The 20,703-nt window shown below is 41.1% G+C and overlaps 1 protein-coding gene across 6 annotated transcripts in view; it reads right to left on the bottom strand.

Annotated features, from left to right (window-relative positions):
* The window catches only part of DSCAM (DS cell adhesion molecule), an 805,927-nt gene extending 799,023 nt beyond the window's left edge, over positions 1–6,904 (bottom strand). For all 6 annotated transcript variants that reach the window (XM_060234239.1, XM_060234240.1, XM_060234242.1 and 3 more), the window contains exon 1: positions 6,783–6,904. In XM_060234239.1, the coding sequence (XP_060090222.1) occupies positions 6,783–6,825 (43 nt within the window). In that variant the 5' untranslated portion in view covers positions 6,826–6,904. The remainder of the gene's footprint in view (positions 1–6,782) is intronic.
* Positions 6,905–20,703: the final 13,799 nt, after the last annotated feature.

The following is a 20,703-nucleotide window of genomic DNA, read 5'->3' as shown; positions in this document are numbered from 1 at the left end:
TATTTCATGATTAATTATGGAAAAGATTTTATCATATAGAAAGGGGGCCCTGACCTGGACAGCTCCAGCCTAGTTTAATCTCATCAGATCTCAGAAGCTAAGCTGGGCTGACATGGAAACAAGCAATGGCAAACCACCTCCAACCATCTCTTGCCTTGAAAACCTTATGTGGTTGCCATAAGTCAGGTATGACTCAATGACCAAAAAATAAGGATGGGGGTGTACAAAAAATTATTCACCCTGGGTGCCAAATAAGCCAAGTATGCCTCTGTCAATTCCTTCACAGTAAATATGTCAGAACATCTCCGGAGATTTTATTCAACTGCCACCACTGTCCTTCCTACCCAGCATTATTATGGGGTCTTTTCCAGAAACTCTCAGAAGCTCAAATATTGGACCCACCACCACAAAGCACTCAGAAGCATTGGTGCACTAGAGTATACAATAGACTGATCCTCAGGGAGGCAGATCTTCAGCCACCTGTCTCTTTGCAGCAGTAATTTAGAAGGCACACAATCAGTGTTTTTTTAAAAGGCCACCTGCTTGCAGGCATATGCCTCATATGCATCTTTCTTGCGCTCTGTTTATAGTTCTGCTGCCTTGACTAGCAGTTGAGATTCCACACTCTTGAATCATTCATTCAGTTCTGCTAATAAATGGTGTATGAAAATCTTCCTGCTTTCTAAACCGAATGGATTCTTCTTGCCCCAATTTCTACCACAAACTAGGTAAGGAAGTCCAATTCTGCAGTAATTTCTACAGTATCTGAACATACACCACAGAAAGCTTTTAAAGCGTCAGGTCTTTTACTTATGAAGAATTCTACTCATGAAGAAATGCTCCCATCTAGAAGTTTCAAGCATCGACCCAACTGGTGCACTTCCTTTGTTACCACCAGGTAATCTGCTTCAAAGTATCAAGCAGCTACTGGTCTAGTCAGTTCCACTCAAAATTGTCTGGAAAGGAATGAAATCAACTCACTTGACCACAAAGTTGTTGTTTGCCAAATCTGCTATTGAGGAAATGTCCCATTCTAATCCTTACCAGCAGATTTCAAGAAAACATTCTGCTTGTGTTTGTTTATTTGCTAAAACAGCAAGCTGGCTAGTTGCTCACAAGCAATTTCTGCACTGCTGTTTGCACATGGGGATTTGGATTCTTGCTTAGGCCTGCCCATAAACTTAATGGATAAAATGGGATACAAAAAGGAAAGGAGGAGCACTGGTAGCAATAGAGCCATAGTATTTGAAGGGTTTTATTTGATTGCATAGTCCAAACCTTACCATAAAAGAGATACCTTATATTTAAACACATCTGACAAAGATCATCAGCATGAAAGAAGAACTTGGAAAAACAGATTACTTTTAAAAAGAGCCACTTGAAGGAAAGAATCACCACTAAATGAGCTAACAAAAGAAATTCCCAGAAGCCAGCCCCATTTTAGTTAATCCCAGGAAATTGTTCTTAGAACTGTAACTGTTTTGTTTTGTTTGGGGGTATTTTTATGTACATGTGTGTGTGCATGAATGTGTGTGTGTGTGCACCAGGAAATCTTGGTGACCTCTGGTGACTGACCCCTACTAAGGGCCTGGAGGATATTCAGAGAGGTGGCTGAATAAAGTCTGCCCCTGTTCTCCTGGCTACTGGTATTTCAAGGAGGTCTTCCATCCAAGTACTTGCCAGAGTCAACCCTGCTTAGCTTCCAAGATCTGATGAGATCAAGTTTGCCTGGGCTATCCAGGACATGGCTTTTAGAACTGTAACCTTAATTCATTTTCTTTCCAGTAATTCATTTGTTCCAATTGAACAACATAAATACATATGATGAAGTAGGTTACAAGAAGTTTGTGTGGGCTTGTCATTTTTTGTAAATATATTTGCAAGGTGACCTTGCAATAACAACAACAAACATCAGTAATTACTATGATACTCAAAATGCTTCATGAACATTATTGCTATAATCCTTAAAACACATATTCCAGTGCATTCACCAGAAAGCTAGCAAGATAATAAAATATCTGGAACCTTTGCAATATGTTTTGCTGCTGTTCGAAATATTTTTTCACCATGGTTTTAAAACATATGTACATGGAAATAAATACCATTGACATCAACAGAATTTTCTTCCACATGCATATGTCCAGGATTATCACACAAGTGCCCTTGATTAATTTTTTTTTATTTTGGATTAGGTATTTCTAACATTATGCATAACTGTGAAGCAAACTTCACAAAATTGTTTTTAGACAAATTATTTGCACTATACATTATGTATATTTGATCTGTTGTAATATTTTGACTACCTAAAGAATTAACCTCTCTTATTCATATTGCCAAAGACATGTATAATATGTATTTGCACTGCTATCATATCTTGGGTAGCTTTGTTGGTTGCTGATTCAAGCTGATTATGTACTAAGACTTCTTTGGATTGCCATCTCTGGATCACATTGTTGTCAGTACTGGAATGTCCTACTTTGGAGAGCTTGAAAGACAAGGCATGATGGAAGGAAAAATTCTAGGCTTCCTAAGCTTACCAGCTCTGTCCTTCACTTTGATCGGATTCCACTGCTTTTTATAGCAATACACATTTAAATGACACAAAAATGTTCTCTATGCCCTTTCCTTCATTAAAGGCTGCTGTTCAAGCACTGATTTGGCAGAAGAAAGGAGAAAAGAAAGGAGAACAGTCAGCCCTGCAAGCAACATGAGAAAAGCTCTGGGAGAAAAATATGATTATGTATTCCACCCATTGAGTCTCTATTCCTACCACGGCTGTTCTGAAATGCTGCCAGTCTAGTGTGGTTTGCTGCCCACTAGTGTCTTATGACACAGACTCACATGCAAACAGGCAGCATAATGGGTTATGTATCTGAAACAACCTGTCAAAAGGTCCTGGTGCACATTAAAGTGCCATGTGATTAGATCGCTACTCAAAACAACAGAATAGCTGGCTTGAAATGCATACGGCCTCCTAAGTAATGCAAATGTCATGCCTGTCAATTAATGGCAGTCATTGCTTAGAAAGAATAGGTGGCTTCTATTATGACAGGCCAACCTGATTTAGAAGAACTAGGTTACAGATGTGACCATGTCCATGACCATATAGTATTCTTAATATTGATGTAAAAAGAAATGGCGACTAGGATACATTTTACTAATTCAGGACTCATTATATTCATTCACACCCCTGCTGTTTATATGTATATATTGCAATTATTTCAATGAACTATAGAAACAACTTGAGTAGTGTCTTAAAATGCTCCCTTTGTTTGTTCCAATGAGTTAGGTTACTAGACTTTCCCTGCATATAATCATCTAGATGAGAACCCTTTGCCATACTGTTTTTCTGTCCCCCCCCCCTCAATTCAATAGCATAGACTGTTTCTATTAACATTAAATTGTTTAGAAGGAGGAGTCAGATTTGGTTTTGCCCCTGCTCTCTTGCTCACCAGATTGCTGATTGGTTGAATTTTAACATTTTTAACACCATGAACATGATGCTATCTCTGCTTCATTTGTACTTTGGATTAGGGACCTTATGTGGAAGGCCTTCCTCACATCCTTTAGGCCATCTACTCCTTCCCCAGTTCACATTATGAAAGAGATGCAAACCAGTGTTCTAACGCGCCAGTAAGAAATTCCATTCCAATGTATAGTAGATGAGCATATAGATACCAATACAGATACCAAGTGGTGGGAATTTATTTTTAGCATTACTTCTACTTTATCAATCACATTTCAGTTTTCCCACTGATTTTTTAAAAGCCGAGATTCAATGGGTCTTCGGCACCCACTTGCGGAAAGATTAAAAAAAAACCAAATTAGATTGACACAAGTGTGTTGCATATAGAAAATTATCACATTCATGTCTGATAATCAAACTGTTAATTAAACAAACTATTAGTGGATCTAACTTTATATTCAACACTGAAAATAAAATCTACTGGTTTTGAGATAATCATTTTAAAATCCAAAATTTTCATCAAAATACTACAGCTGGTCAGTTCATCCTCCCCACCCACACACACACACAAAAACCCTACAGATTTTTCTTCATTGGTACAGTTTGTATCAAATGCAAACTGTACCAGTGAAGAAAAATCTTATTTCTTAGTCTTATTTTCTATAATACATCAAGATAGAACATAAAAATAAATCAGCAGTGCTCAGGGAGGGCTGTAGCAACATATATCCTATTACCATCATGAGCACACATTGCTTTGAAAACGCAATATTATGGTAGCTTGTCTAGCTATTTTTGAACAGTTAATATTTCTAGATTGTAATTGATAGTTCTGCACATTGTGTCTTTATTTGTGTAGTTCCCTCTAATTCTCACAGAATAGCAAAATGCTTGATAAGCATTAGTAATCTCATTTTCAAACAAATAAATGGCTAACATTTTAAGTATATAAATCACAGCTAATATAGTCTTACAAGTTGAATTTTAAAATTGTGACAAGCAAACATACACTTGTATTCTTTCATACATGGATATGATTTGGGATAATTCCCTTTTATAGGGAGTTCTGAAAGAAGGATATATATTTGAAATTTTTCAGCATATAACAAGGATACTTAGTTCTGAGACAAATCATGATAAATTTTAAAAAGAAATCTGCCTTTCAATTTTGCATGATTCTAGAAAAAGGAAAATGCCTAATTACATTACACATTTAATCACAGAAAATGAAAAACATGTATATCAAGGACAATTGTATGGATGGATCACACTGCATTATTTTTAGAACTGTGACTAGTGGCACATTTTTAGCACAATTTTATGTTATGTGCTGACACCTATTATCCTTAGGGAGTATTTATCTAGATCTATATTCTCTTAATGCACTAATTTGAGCTGATGCAATCAAAAGCATAATGTCTTTTAAAGACAATTAATTGTGATACCTTAGACCCACGTAGTATTTTAAGATGAGGGAAACAGTTTTGTGCATGAAGAATGCAACAACATTTCATTTCATTTATCTACATTCATATGTACACAAATAGCATGCTTTGATATAAATCATGTACCTTACAGTTTAAGGAATTGAAAAAAAATCTTTAATTTTTTTTTTCTTGGAGCAAAATATTGGTTATAATATTGATTGTGGTTAAGTGGTTGTACAGATTTAAAATGACAGTGATATTCATATAGTTTTACTTAAAAGATTTGTTTTAATTTTAGGGGGAAATATAATTGTGGTTTACTTATTATGATGCTTACAAGAACATTCACATAATGGGAGCACTGTATGAACATATTTCAGCTTTTTACTTAGTCACGAAATATAATTTAAATATCCAGTTGATGGGATTCTCTTCTAGTTCTCCTTTGTGCTCAAGATGCACTTCTATATTACAGGAAGAAAATCTGTATTCTCATAGGTCTCCTCCTGTAAAGGTCACAAAACTGATCTATGCCTGCTGAGAAGGGGACCCTTTATGGCAGAACTTGTTGCAATTAATGTTAGGACAATTTCCAGAGTTTTGTGTTCATTGTGTCGTATTTAAGATCATTCATCTTTTTATTTATATTTCTCTCCTTAATAACTTAATTTTACATTCTGCCTGTTCATCCTAAAGATGCCTTGCCTGTCAATACAAATTTTTCCACCCACTGTACAGCTAAGCAGACCTGGAGGCACCCTCATCCAGCATTCATTCCTCACCCGTTGCTTGGAGCTTCAATTATTTGTATCTTCCAAGAAAATCTCTCACTTTTCCCTTTTCATTCATTTTCACTATCATCATTTTTTTTTCCTGCTCTGCCTGCTTTGCCTATTTTGGACATTTTGTGCTTAATCTTTCCATTTTAACTGCCAAGATATTAATGCTTTTTAAGAATAGCCACACTCACAAATTTGAAAAATGAGGATGAGAAATATCTAGTAGCACAATGCATGGAATTATTTCTACTTAACTCCTTCAGAGCATTGACATTATGTATGCCTGAATATACATAATTTCTTGCCTTTAAAAAGTGCTACAGTATCATAAAGCCTATGCATTAAAGCTATAGTGTGTTGCTTACATTTTTAAAAAACCACCCCCCACACAGTACATGGATTCTAATCAAACATGGACAAAAATGTTGTGAAAAAAATGCTAGGAAAACAGAAACATAAAGCTGATGTTTTTACCTTTCCATTGTTACTTTTCTTCTATAACTTTGAAATTGATTGAAAAGAGTCCCTGGCCTTTTTCAGGTGACGTAATGCTTATCAATGCAATTTTTTTACATAAATGAGGGTGATAGGGATGATGAGGACATAGAAGTCCCTTCCTGAGACAGCAATAGGTAGAGAGCAATGTCTAAAAGTGCTACTGGCAAAAAAAGTAGTATGTTTTCTGAAATTTGAAATATCGATAAGAAAAATCTCCCCTCTGCTAACCTTCCTGAAGCATACCATACCTGCCTTTCAAAAAGATACATGCACCCTAGGGCAAAATTCTGTACTTATTACAAGGGAAATGATGCAGCTTTCCGTATTTTCTCAAAGGTAGTTTGATACTGAATGAGAGATATATAGTACACAGGATTACAGGCTGTCACTTTGCTAGGTAAGCTAATTTTAAATGATTACCGAGCAATTTCTTCCCTGGTCCCAGGGCTGCTAACCTCCAGCCCAGAAGCTACAGAAGCCTGCAAACCGCCGCCCCCTCCCTCCCTCCCTCCCCCCCCCCCCGCCGCCGCCCCGCGCGCGCACACACCCCCCCCCCCTAATTACTGGAAGAAATGCCCGGGCCCCCCACGAGAGCAGGGCTGGGCTGCTCACCATTCAAGATGCTCTGGAACAAGACGGCAGCCAATATCCACATGCCCCTGCTCCTTCCTTGCCTCCCAGCTATGTGCTTGGGCTCCGCACGCTTCCCCCGGCTCTCTCTCCCCCTATTTGTCCACGGCAAGGTTAAAGCAGCGGCGAGCGAAGGGAAGGGAAGGGAAGGGAGGAAGAAGAGCAGAGCAGTCCCGCCGCTTCTTTGGCTGGTCGCCGCTCGCTGGCTGCTGATTGTCCTTAAAGCGAGTGCTCCGTCTCTCCTTTAGCGGCTCTTCTCCGCTGACACTTGCTTCCTCTGGCAGGGAGCTGCGGCTCGAGGAGGAAGGAAAAGGGAGGCGGCTGCCTGGAGCTCAGGTGTGTCGTTCCGAGCCCGGGGAGACACCCGCAGGTTTGCAGAAGCAGGTCTACAGGTGCAAAACAGCCTCCCGCGCCAGCAGCAGACCATGCCTGGTCATCTCCGGCCCCTGATCCGCAGGAGGAAGGCTCCAGGCGCACCACCCTTCAGCCACCACAGCCATGCAGCAAGCAGGCAGGCAGGCACATCTTCCCTCTCCTACAGCTTTAATCACATTGATCCCTCTGCTAACCTTCCCAGCCTCGGAGCAGGAGAGAGGAAAGCATTAACCCCCTCGCCAGCCTCCATCAGTCACAGCCCTCCCTGCTCTGCTCTGGTCTTCTGGCAGCCAAGAGCCCGCCGACAAGAGGAGAAGATGCTAGAACGGCGGTCTTGCCTCCAGTGTGCTGGACTGGTTTTTCCCAAGCAGCAACTGATTTTTAAACATACCTAATATGTCGATGGGGGTAACTACTCTAGAAGTATATAACATGATTTACTGACAAATTTAATCAATTAAATTACATTTTCAACCTTTAAATCTCAGTCTCTTTTCCCTGTCCGAATGAAATGAAAGCCATTTCCTTCAAGTAACTGTAGCTACATGGAAAGATTTGGACCTTTTTGTTCTGTGATTAGCAAACTTTTAAAAAGGAACCTTTCTGAGCCCAATAGTACATTTAGGCCTGATCTAAATTCATATATTTACTACAACATACAGTTTTATCTTTCTTCATACTTTCCCACTCAAGAGAATGCAGCATACACTGAAATTCTGAACAAATGAAAACAAAATGGGAACACCCACATATATGCTGAAAGTCACACACATGCACAAACTCTGCTTGATTTTTCAAGATGGCTACCATGACAACATCCAGAATGGCCAATTAAAGTGCAACTGAAGACAAGAGATGATATGGAAGCCTAGAGGCCTTTCTCTTTTAGAGACTTTCTTTTCCTCCAAAGATCCTGCCTAGGCTTTTGCGATGCTTATCTAGAAATTGTAATGGCTCCAAGAAGAAGGATCCTAGGTCATGTGATTGCAGAGTGGATAAATTCAGTAAGTCTCTTGTGAAGGACTTTTCATGCCTTAGTGTCATATGCACAATTACAAATGCTGTCACTCTGGACAGCAGACTGTTAATTTTAAAACAGATTTCCTTCGCTAATACCTTGACTGCTTGTTTCAGAGGGGTGTCAACTGACTGGAACAAAGCTTCACACTATACTATACTATAGAATTAATGAAGTCAGATTTTTTCATAATAAAGTTACTGTAGTCAAAAGATATGGCCATTTTATACATCCTTCTATGTGCTAAATGACCATGGTGTAACTAACTATTCTTCTTCTCCACTGAAAGAGCCCCGTGGCGCAGAGTATTAAAGCTGCAGTACTGCAGTCCTAAGCTCTGCTCACGACCTGAGCTCGATCGCCGGTGGAAGCTGGCTCAAGGCTGAGTCAGCCTTTCATCCTTCCGGGTCAGTAAAATGAGTACCCAGCTTGCTGAGGGGGAAGTGTAGATGACTGGGGAAGGCAATGGCAAACCACCCCATAAAAAGTCTGCTGTGAAAATGTTGTGAAAGTAATGTCACCCCAGAGTCGGAAACAACTGGTGCTTGCACAGGGGACCTTTCCTTTCCCTTCTCCACCCAACAAATCCATCCAGTCTTAAATCCTGTTAGGTTAAATGAAATATGCAAGTGATATTGTGCCTTTCTTCTGTGGAGGTAATTCATTGGTTTTATACATTCACCATGTCCAGCATGTACAGATGTTTCCTCCAATGGGAAGCATTTTCTAAATCAACTTCCAAGTTAAACAAGTGCTCAAAGCAATACACAATGAAATCCACTCTTTTCTAACTTCATATTCTCCTTTTGCTGCCAGGAGAATGGAATCCTAGCTAGGTCAGTAAGATTCCCACAGGTGTACTTCTTCACTGAATACAAAAAGAAACAATAATAATGAATCAAAACAGTCATGATAAATTTACAAGACATCACCTGCAAATCAGATGAAATCAGAATTTTAAAAAAAGTTTATAAACTCTAACATATAGCTGCTTCACATACTACTATAAAGCTACGTCATATGTTCTAAGTTTTCATTAAACATTCTTTTTAAAATATTGTCTACATTGATTCTTCAAAGATTTCCTGACTTTATTTTGGCATGGTAAGGTTTCAGAGATGAGAATAATAAGGTTCTGGGTCAGAAAGTGTATTTTCATTCATGCATAATTATGCATACATTTAATATGTACAGGATTTACTGCAGAATTACAAATTCAGACGTCTACTATCTAACACAAGAACGTAAAAGAAATCACATTAGATCAGGCCAATCCAGTCCAACACTCTGACCATTTTCGCACTAACCTTGCTCCGATGTTGCTCCACGCCAGGCTTCTGTTTCTCTCTGGAGCAACTAGAAATTTTGCACCAGGTGCTCCATGCTGCCATTTTGTGCCAGGCAACCTGTGATTTGCTGCATGGCAGTGTAAACTTGAAAAAACAGGTTTACATTGCAGCACAGCAAATCGTGGGTTGCCCTGACGCAAAATGGTGGCATGGAGCAGGTGGTGCAAAATTGCTAGCTTGCTCTGGAGAGAAACAGAGGCCTAGCGCAGAGCAATGTCAGAGCAAGGTTAGTGCGAAAACAGACACACACCCCCACGCACCAAAAATAAAGTATCACTTGCCCCAGACAGAGAGTTTCATCTATACCTTGTGGCTAATAGCTACTGATGGACCTCTACTCCATATGTTTATCCAATCCCTTCTTGAAGCTGGCTATGCTTGCAGCCACCACCACCACCAGTGCCAGTGAATTCCATGTGTTAATTGCCCTTTAGATGAAGAAGTACTTCCTTTTATCCGTTCTAACCTGACTGCTCAGCAATTTCATTGAGTGCCCACGAATTCTTGTATTGTGAGAATATACCTTCTCTATCCCATGCATAATCTTGTAAATCTCGATCATGTCACCCCTCAGTTGACATTTCTCCAATATAAAGAGCCCCAAGTGTTTTAACCTTTCTTCATAGAGAAAGTGTTCCAACCCTTTAATCATTCCAGTTGCCCTTTTCTGGACTAGTTATAGAAACTGCAGACAAGTAGGACAACACTCTTTATATAGTGATCAGTAGCGAGGGGACCATATGGTTTTATTTTGTTTCCAAATTTAAAAAATCAGAAGTCTGAATATAAAAACCTAAGGCAATGAATTTCTAAAATTTTAACAGTAATAGTTTGTTAACATACCATTTACTGACATATAGTCAAAAATATCATTTAAACACTTAGCAAAGATTAAAAAGTATTTTAAATAATATAATGAAAGAAAAATTATGATGCAAGGAAAGTATGTCTCCAGTCCAATATACTTTAATGGTTCTGTTCTAGAGTTTAATGCAGGGGTGTTGAACTCATTTGTTACGAGGGCCAGATCTGACATAAATGGGACTTTGTGAGGCCCAGCCTTGCATGTCATAAATTGTAATGCCAGGTAGAGGAGATTTAAACTTTAGAAAGGACACAAACACAATTAAAGATATTATTTTTTACTTAAAATACAAACATGCTTAAAACTCTTGCAATATTTTCTTTAAAATGGAAAGATGGGGGAATAGTGGAATTTGGCAATGCAATTTTTAAAATAAAATATCAAGAAAAAGCACAAGGATCACAGTAGAAACTAAAAATATAAAATGTTCTGAGCTTAGGAAAATATGAAATGTCTGGGCATTGAAAGCTTCTCCTCCCCACTCCCTGCCACTGCCAGGTTTACTCAGATAGGCAATGGCTCTGCAGTGTAATATCCCTCTTTGAAGAAGAAGAAGATATTGGATTTATATCCCGCCCTCCACTCCGAAGAGTCTCAGAGCAGCTCACAATCTCTTTTACCTTCCTCCCCCACAACAGACACCCTGTGAGGTGGGTGGGGCTGGAGAGGGCTCTCACAGCAGCTGCCCTTTCAAGGACAACCTCTGCCAGAGCTATGGCTGACCCAAGGCCATCCCAGCAGGTGCAAGTGGAGGAGTGGGGAATCAAACCCGGTTCTCCCAGATAAGAGTCCACACGCTTAACCACTACACCAAACTGGCTCTCTTTGGCTGTGGGTTCCCAGTTCTCAGGTCAATTCAACAGAGACAAGCTGGCTCAAAGCATCAACCCTTTATTTGCAAGGACACAACTCCAGAAAGCAATAGCTTCAGCGGGCCATAGGAATGCTGCAAAGTAAAACTATTTTAGCTCCACTCCATTGAAACACATTGCAGAACAGAACAAAGTTGCAAAGAAAACATGGAATGGATTTTCCATTAAGGTCTCTGGGCCCTTAATGGAAAATCCATTCCACATTTTCTTTGAAGCTTTACAAGCCCAGAATTTGTTTCCGTTGCAGCTGGCAAAGGCAAGGCAAAAGAGAACGTTGGCAGCCTCAGAGATTTGAAAAGTGAGGCCAGGAGCGGGGCGGGGGGAAGAGCCCCATAGGCCTGATTAAAGCCCTGGGCAGGCTGGTTCTGGCCCATGGGCAGACACTTGACACCCCTACTTTAGTGTATTAGAGTAATTATTCTACACAAGTAAAATAATGATCCGTCTCTTTCAGAATGAATACTCTGTTTCCTTGTTCCTGTGACCTTAATAAGTTTTCATTTAACAATGGAAAAGCAAACTGTAGGGATACCATCCGAACTTTTGAAGGGTCAAATAACTGAAGTTCACTCAAGTGCAGTATATGCACAATAGCATCCTTCCTGGTAGAGCTCTTATTTAGATAAATGCCTATTATGTTTAATGCTCAATATTAATGAAAGTGGGTCCCAGAAGATTCTACTCTGTTAGGCCATTGCTTTCAGTCAGACAGACATATTGAACTTCCATTGAAAGCATTAATGCCTAAGCATGCAGAATTGTCACACTTTCCAGGTGGCCAGCACTAAGACAAGGAATCACCTATGGAAGCACTGGAGACTAAGGGATCATGGTAGGAATCACCAGTAGTAATCATGACAGACCTGCAGAACACTAGCTGGCCTATGGTGTGTTGAACAAGCAAAGGTCATATTCCAGAGGAAGATTCTTACAGATGATCCCACCCTTCTTGTTGCCTAGGTGACAGTCCATATCTTGCCAAAACTCGGAGTTCTGTTTCCTCTCTTGGGCAGAACTTAAACTCTTGGCCATTATGTCTACAGTAGTCTTCCTATTCCAATGACTACTACCTTCTTCATTCTTCTAGTCCCAGAAAGTTGTGACAGTGGATGAGTCGGGGGAGTTCCTGGCTTTCTACCCCCTGAAATCTGAAAAAAATACAGGGGGGTTAACCCCCCCCCAATAATATAAGTACCACTTACAACTTTAAGAAACTAATGCCCTCAGTGGCCATTGCTAGGCAACTACAACAGTGCTGCCAGTCTTTCCATCTTGGTTTCTGTCAGTAAAAGGTAGGGGGAAGGCTCAGGGTCCTTTCCAAGGCTGTTTTGGCCTTTGGGGGAGGAAGCACTGGGGCCAGACCCAGCAGCAACTCCCAGGCAACTTGCTGCCACCTGATCTGCATGACTCAGCCAGGCCCAACTACTTACTACCATTCAAAAGAAGCCACCCCACAAAAGCCAGCATGGTTAGCATTTCAGAGTACTATCTGGGAGTCCCAGGTATGAATGCCCACTCTGCTGTAGAAGATCACTGGCCCAGTCACACACCGTCAACCTCACCTATGTCAAAGGGTTGTTTTGAACATAAAATGGAAAAAGATATAAGTCAGTTTGGATCCTTACTGTAGAAAAAGGGTACAAATGCAATAAATAATATAGTTTGGTTGTGGGTGGGAAGGAGAAAAGAAAGCAGGGAAAAGAGAGGATATGGAGGCTGCCAGAAGGAGAAGAACCACACCTTCTTAGGAAATAGTGTAGGGAGATGGATACAGGGGAAATTGAGGTGCTCCCCCTGTAAGACAATGAAGGTTTCCTAATGTGCAACCGGACCTGGCTGAGCCTTAGGGTTGCCAAGTCCTCTTCATCCCAGAGCAGGGGACTTTCATCACGCCAGTGTTTCTGGGGAAACTCTATAGTTTTCTCGGATGCTCTAGCCACTTGGGAGGAAAAAACTCTATGGTACTACATAGAGTTTTCCCTCCCAAATGGCTAAAGCATCCGAGAAAACCATAGAGGTTTCCCGGAAATGCCTAGAGTGGCTGCTGAGCACCATTGTCGGTCCAATGATGTCACTTCCTGGTGATGTCATTGCATCAGTGATGTAGGGGGAAGTTCCCCCCGCCAATTCAATGTGGGACAGCAGGTTGGGAACCTCCTGGGCAGGGGAACCCCCGCCCGGACCAGGGGTTTGGCAGCCCTACTCAGCCTAGTAGTCAGAGCTGCCAGAATTTTTAGCCTTTTCTTCCCAAAAAGCCTCTCTTTGGGGAGAAAAGGCTAAAAACAGGATGACATATAAAGATAAAATGGCTAGTGAGTGAGAAACAGAGATGAAAGCATAAAAAGGAGATGGGCTACGGAAAACAGACAAAATAGTGTAGTGAGTTTGACTGTGCTTCAGTGTACCCTACAGACTTGGCCAGAAGTGGAATGTGGTGGTGGGAGGGAAGCCCATAACAAAAAAAATATTTCTCAACATTGTAAATATATTTTCAGTGGAGCTTAACTGTTGAAAAATGGTCCTGGCCAAGGACCCATCAGAACTTTGCTTAAAAACATTATTTGACCATGCTCTGATTACATCCAGGTTAGATTTCTATAATGCATGTTACATAAAGCTCCCTTGGAAGAATGTGTAGAAACTTCTGACTAAGATGTTTTATCTTTCAAATGCTATATGGTTGACTTCTGACCTGAAGATCAGTTTATGTACACTGTTTTTGGCTTCTCTGTGTGTACTTTATGCTGCTGTTATTTGTTGTTCAGTCGCACAGTTGAGTCCGACTCTTTGCAACCCCATGGATAAAGTCATGCCAGGCCCTCCTGTCTTCTACCATCCTCTGAAGTCTGCTCAAATTCGTGTTTGTTACATCAGTAATGCTGTCCAGCCATCTCATCTTTTGCCGTCCCCTTCTTTTGCCTTCTGTCTTTCCCAGCATCAGGATCTTCTCCAGTGAGTTCTCCCTTCTCATTTGGTGGCCAAAGTATTTGAGCTTCAGCTTCAGCATCTGACCTTCCAGGGAACAGTCTGGGTTGATTTCCCTTAGGACTGACTGATTGGATCTTCTTGCAGTCCAAGGGACTCTCAAGATTCTTCTCCAGCACCACAGCTTAAAAGCATCTATTCTTCTCCATTCGGCCTTTCTTATGGTCCAGCTCTCACAGCCATACATTACTACTGGAAATACCATCGCTTTGACTATACGGACTTTTGTTGGCAGGATGATGTCTCTACTTTTTATTATACTGCCCAGGTTTGCCATAGCTGTCCTCCCAAGGAGCAAACGTCTTTTAATTTCATAGCTACAGTCACCATCTGCAGTGATCTTGGATCCCAGAAATGTGAAGTCTGTAACTACTTTCCATATTTGCCCTTCTATTTGCCAAGGTGTAATGGGGCCGGATGCCATGATCTTAGTTTTTTTGATGTTGAGTTTCAAGCCTACTTTTGTGTCTCCTCTTTCACCCTCAACAAAAGGTTCTTTAGATCCTCCTCACTTTCTGCCATTAGAGTGGTATCATCTGCATATCTGAGGTTGTTGATGTTTTTCCCAGCAATCTTAATTCTGGCTTGTGCTTCATCCAGGCCAGCATTCCGCATGATGTACTCTGCATATAAATTAAACAAGCAGGGTGACAATATACATTCTTGTCGAACTCCTTTTCCTATTCTAAACCAATTAGTTGTTCCATATCCTGTTCTGACAGTTGCTTCTTGACCCTTATACAGGTTTCTCAGGAGACATTTGAGGTGGTCTGGTACTCCCATCTCTTTAAGAACTTGCCACAGTTTGTTGTGATCCACACAACGAAAGGCTTTAGCATAGTCAATGAAACAGAAATAGACATTTTTCTGATACTCCCATGCTTTCTCCATAATCCAGCAAATGTTGGCAATTTGATCTCTAGTTCCTCAACCTCTCCAAAACCCAGCTTGAACTTCTGGTAGTTCCCGATCTACATACTGCTGAAACCTAGCTTGTAGGATCTTTAACATGACCTTGCTTGCATGTGAAATGAGTGCGATGGTGCGATAGTTTGAACATTCTTTGGCATTACCCTTCTTTGGGATTGGAATATAAACTGATCTTTTCCAATCCTGTGACCACTGCTGCATTTTCCAAATTCGTTGACATAATGTGTGCATCACTTTAACAGCATCATCTTTTAGGACTTTGAATAGCTCAACTGGGATACTGTCATCTTCTCCATTCGCTTTGTTGTTAGTAATGCTTTCTAAGGCCCATTTGACTTCACTCTCCAGGATGTCTGGCTCAAGGTCAGCGTTTTCACTGTCATGGTTGTCAAGGACATTCTTGTATAATTCTTCTGTGTATTCTTGCCACCTCTTCCTGATCTCTTCTGCTTCTGTTAGGTCCCTACTCTTTTTGTCCTTTATCATGGCCATCTTTGCACGAAACGTTCCCTTGATTTCTCCAATTTTCTTGAAGAGATCTCTTGTCCTTCTCATTCTATTATTTTCCTCTATTGCTTTGCATTGTTCCTTCAGAAAGGCCTCCCTATCTCTCCTTGCTTTTCTCTGAAAACCTGCATTCAGTTGGGTGAATTTTTCCTTTTCACCTTTACCTTTCACTTTCCTTCTTTCCTCAGCTATTTGTAAAGCCTCATCAGACAGCCACTTTGCTTTCTTGCATTTTTTTTTCCTTTGGGATGGTGCTGATTGCTGCCTTCTGTACAATGTCACAAACCTCCGTCCATAGTTCTTCAGGCACTCTGTCTATCAACTCTAGTTCCTTAAACCTATTCTTCACTTCCACTGTATATTCATAAGGGATGTGATCAAGGTCAAACCTGAATGGCCTAATGGCTTCCCCAGTTTTCTTCAGTTTAAGCCTGAATTTTGCAATGAGTAGCTCATGATCTGAGCCACAGTTAGCTCCAGGTCTTGTTTTTGCTGACTGTAAGGAGCTTCTCCATCTTTGACTGCAGAGTATATAATCAATCTGATTTCTGTGTTGCCTATCAGGTGATGTCCATGTATAGAGTCACCTTTTAGGTTGTTGGAAGTGGATGTTCGCTTTGACCAGTTTGTTTCCTTGACAAAACTCTATTAGCCTTTGCCTGGCTTCATTTTATTCTCCAAAGCCAAACTTGTCAGTTTTTCTGGTTACCTTTTGACTTCCTACTTTGGCATTCTGGTCCCCTATGATGAGGAGGACATTTTTTTTTTTGTATTAATTCTAGAAGGTGTTGTAGATCTTCATAAAACTGGTTCACTTCAGCCTCTTCTGCATCAGTGGTTGGGGCATAGAGTTGGATTACTGTGATATTGAATGGTTTGCCTTGGATATGGACCAAGATCATTCTGTTATTTTGAGATTGTATCCCATTACGGCCTTCCTCACTCTCTTGTTGACTATAAAGGCCACACCATATCTTCTGCGGGACTCTTGCCCACAATAATAGATGTAGTGATCCTCTGAGTTAAATTCACCCATTCCAGTCCATTTTAGTTCACTGATTCTCAAGATGTCAATGTTTGGCTTGCCATCTCTTGCTTGACTACGCGTGTAGTAGATAGGCTGATAGTGCTGGGGAGGAGCCAGTGGTCGTGGTGCATGTTGGCACCAACGATGTGGGAAAATGCAGTCATGAGGTCTTGGAGGAAAAATTTAGGCTGCTAGGCAGGAGACTTAAGGCCAAGACCACCAAGGTAGCCTTCTCAGAAGTGCTACCTGTTCCACATGCAGGGCTGGAGAGAAAGGCACAAATTAGAAGTTTCAATGTGTGGATGAGACGATGGTGTAAGAAGGAAGGGTTTAAGTTTGTTAGGCACTGGGATGCTTTCTGGAATAAGCAGGAGCTGTACAAAGGAGACGGTCTCCACTTGTCCCCGGATGGAACCAGGCTGCTGGTGCTTAAAATCAAAAAAGTGGCAGAGCAGTTTTTAAACTAAATCTTTGGGGAAAGCCGACAAGAGATGAAATGTCTCTGGTTCGGGAAGACTCATTTCAAAGAGATGAAGGGTCAGGTGTTACTTTTCTACCAGGTAATGGATCAGAGTTGTCCACTGAGATGGTGACAAACAGTATGGAGTGTCTGCCAAAGTCTCAAGGCGGCAGGAGGAAGGTTGCTGGCCTAGCTTGCCTGGGAAATTATAGATGTTTGTATACAAATGCTAGAAGTGTTCAAAGTAAAATTGGTCAGTTGGAATGTTTAGTGTTGGGGGAAAACAGACATTGTGGGAATTTCAGACACTTGGTGGAATGAGGAGAATCAGTGGGACATGGTGATTCCTGGATATAAGTTATATTGGAAGGATAGGGAGGGAAGGGTTGGAGGTGGGGTGGCTCTGTATGTCAGAAAGGGTATACAGTCCAGTAAGACTGAGGTCAAAGAATTAGATTCCCTTCTAGAAATGCTTTGGGTTGAAATAGAGGGCCCAAAAAGAAATTTAACTATGGAAGTTTGTTATCGGCCACCAAATCAAAAGATAGAGGACAGTTATAATATGATGGAAGGATTAAAGATAGCAGTTAAATGTAAAAACTGTGTCGTAATAGGTGATTTTAACTACCCGCAGATTGATTGGGTCAATATGTGTTCAGGTCAAGAGAAAGAGATTGAGTTTCTAGAGGCTCCCAATAACAGTGCTATGGAGCAAATGGTAACAGAACCTACAAGGGGTGGGGCGATCCTGGATTTGGTTCCTAAGTAATGCCCAAGACTTGGTGAGAGATGTAAAAGTGATTGCACCGCTTGGAAGCAGTGACCATAACGTTATTGATTTCACCATTTGTATAAATAGGGAGTTGCCCCAAAAGACCAGCACAACCATCTTTAACTTTAAAAGGGGTAAATTCTCTGTGAAGAGAAAACTGAAAGGAAAGGTAAATACAGTCAAAACCCTTGGGGAAGCTTGGAGGCTATTTAAAATTACAATCCTAGAAGCTCAGATAAAATATATACCACAAGTTAGGAAAAGCACAAACAGGTATAAGAAAAGGCCTGCATGGTTAACAAACAAAATAATGGAAGCTGTAAAAGGTAAGAAGGACTCCTTTAAGCAGTGGAAAGCTAGTCCAAGTGAGATTAATAAAAGGGAACACAGGCTGTGGCAAATCATATGCAAGACTGTGATCAGGCAGGCAAAAAGGAACTATGAGAAGCATATTGCAAAAAACATAAAGACCTACAAAAAAAAATTCTTCAAATATATTAGAAGCAGGAAACCAGTCAGGGAGGCAATGGGGCTCTTGGATGACCAAGGGGTAAAAGGATTACTGAAGAAGGATAGGGAAATGGCTGAGAAGCTGAATGCATTTTTTTTCTCCATCTTCACTGTGGAAGATGAGAAGTGTTTGCCTGCTCCAGAACCAGTTCCCTGCTTAGGTGAGGGGTTTCTACTGCCAGCCAGCTGGTCCATGGTGGAGAGAAGCCCCTGAAACCAGAGGATCCCATGCTGGGACCTGAGGATAGCAACCCTAGGGCATGGTGATGCAGCAGGTTTGCTGGAGACACCACAGATGCTGACACTTCATGTGTCTTAGAGGCTATATGGTAGTGTTCACTCCCAAGTTGAGCTATATACCACAGCACCACTGAATGGCCTCAGATAGACCTTTTCCCTTGAAGAGAGTAATTTTGTTGCTTGGTGGACTGCCCCCCCCCCCCATGTCCTACCTCCAAAGGTTCTCAGGGTGGCTGGAACAGAGTTGGCAAGCCTAGATCATTAGGCTTTGCCCTGTGGATTTCAGGGATTGGGATACTGGGTTGTTGAGTATACTTCCGGTTCAAAGAGATTAAATGAAGATTACAATATCGGTACACTTATTTTGGAAGGGTGTTGAAAGACCTGAGTCAGATTGAGGTGACAAGAGAGGAGGTCCTACAACTGATAGGCTAATTAAAAACTAATAAGTCACCAGGTCCGGATGGCATACATCCAAGAGTTCTGAAAGAACTCAAAGTTGAACTTGTGGATCTCCTGACAAAAATATGTAATATTTCATTGAAATCTGCCTCCGGAGGACTGGAAGGTAGCAAATGTCACCCCCATCTTTAAAAAGGGTTCCAGGGGAGATCTGAGAAATTACAGGCCAGTCAGTCTGACTTCAATATTGAGAAAGTTGGTAGAAACCATTATTTATTTATTTATTTATATTTCGATTTATATCCCGCCCTTCCCACCGAGGTGGCTCAAGGACAGAATGAGTAGGCACATGAGTAGGCAGAATTATCAAGGACAGAATGAGTAGGCACATTGATGAACACGAGTTATTGAGAAAGACTCAGCATGGGTTCTGTAAGGGAAGATCTTGCCTTACTAACCTGCTACATTTCTTTGAGGAGGTGAACAAACATGTGGACAAAGGAGACACAATAGATGTTGTTTACCTTGACTTCCAGAAAGCTTTTGTTAAAGTTCCTCATCAAAGGCTCTTTAGTAAGCTCGAGAGTCATGGAGTAAAAGGACAGGTCCTCTTGTGGATCAAAACTGACTAATTAATAGGAAGCAGAGAATGAGTATAAATGGGCAGTCTTCGCAGTGGGTGACGGTAAGCAGTGGGGTGCCCAGGGTTCAGTACTGGGTCCCATGCTCTTTAACTTGTTCATAAATATTTGGAGTTGGGAGTAAGCAGTGAAGTGGCCAAGTTTGCAGATGACAGTAAATTGTTCAGGGTGGTGAGAACCAGAGAGGATTGTGAGGCACTCCAAAGGGATCTGTTGAGGCTGGGTGAGTGGGCAGATGAGGTTCAATGTGGCCAAGTGCAAAGTAATGCACATTGGGGCCAAAAATCCCAGCTACAAATACAAGTTGATGGGGTGTGAAATGGCAGAGACTGACCAAGAGAGAGATCTTGGGGTCGTGGTAGATAACTCACTGAAAATGTCAAGACAGTGTGCGATTGCAATAAAAACTGCCAACGCCATGCTGGGAATTATTAGGAAGGGAACTGAAAACAAATCAGCTAGTATCATAATGCCCTTGAATAAATTGATGGTGTGGTCTCATTTGGAATGTGTACAATTCTGGTCCCCACACCTCAAAAAGGATATTATAGCATTGGAAAAAGTGCAGGAAAGGGCAACTAGAATGATTAAAGGGTTTGAACACTTTTCCTGTGAAGAAAGGTTGAAACGTTTGGGGCTCTTTAGCTTGGAGAAACGTCGACTGCGGCGTGACATGATAGAGGTTTACAAGATAATGCATGGGATGGAGAAAGTAGAGAAAGAAGTACTTTTTTCTCCCTTTCTCACAATACAAGAACTCGTGGGCATTCAATGAAATTGTTGAGCAGTTGGGTTAAAATTGATAAAAGGAAGTACTTCTTCACCCAAAGGTTGAATAACATGTGGAATTCACTGCCACAGGAGGTGGTGGCAGCTAAAGCATAGCCAGCTTCAAGAGACGGTTAGATAAAAATATGGAGCAGAGGTCCATCAGTGGCTATTAGCCACAG

Source organism: Heteronotia binoei, chromosome 3 (genome assembly GCF_032191835.1).
Source record: "Heteronotia binoei isolate CCM8104 ecotype False Entrance Well chromosome 3, APGP_CSIRO_Hbin_v1, whole genome shotgun sequence".
In the NCBI taxonomy this organism is placed as follows: domain Eukaryota; kingdom Metazoa; phylum Chordata; class Lepidosauria; order Squamata; family Gekkonidae; genus Heteronotia; species Heteronotia binoei.
Note: the sequence above shows the minus strand (reverse complement) of the source record. Positions and strands in the feature narration are given on the sequence as shown.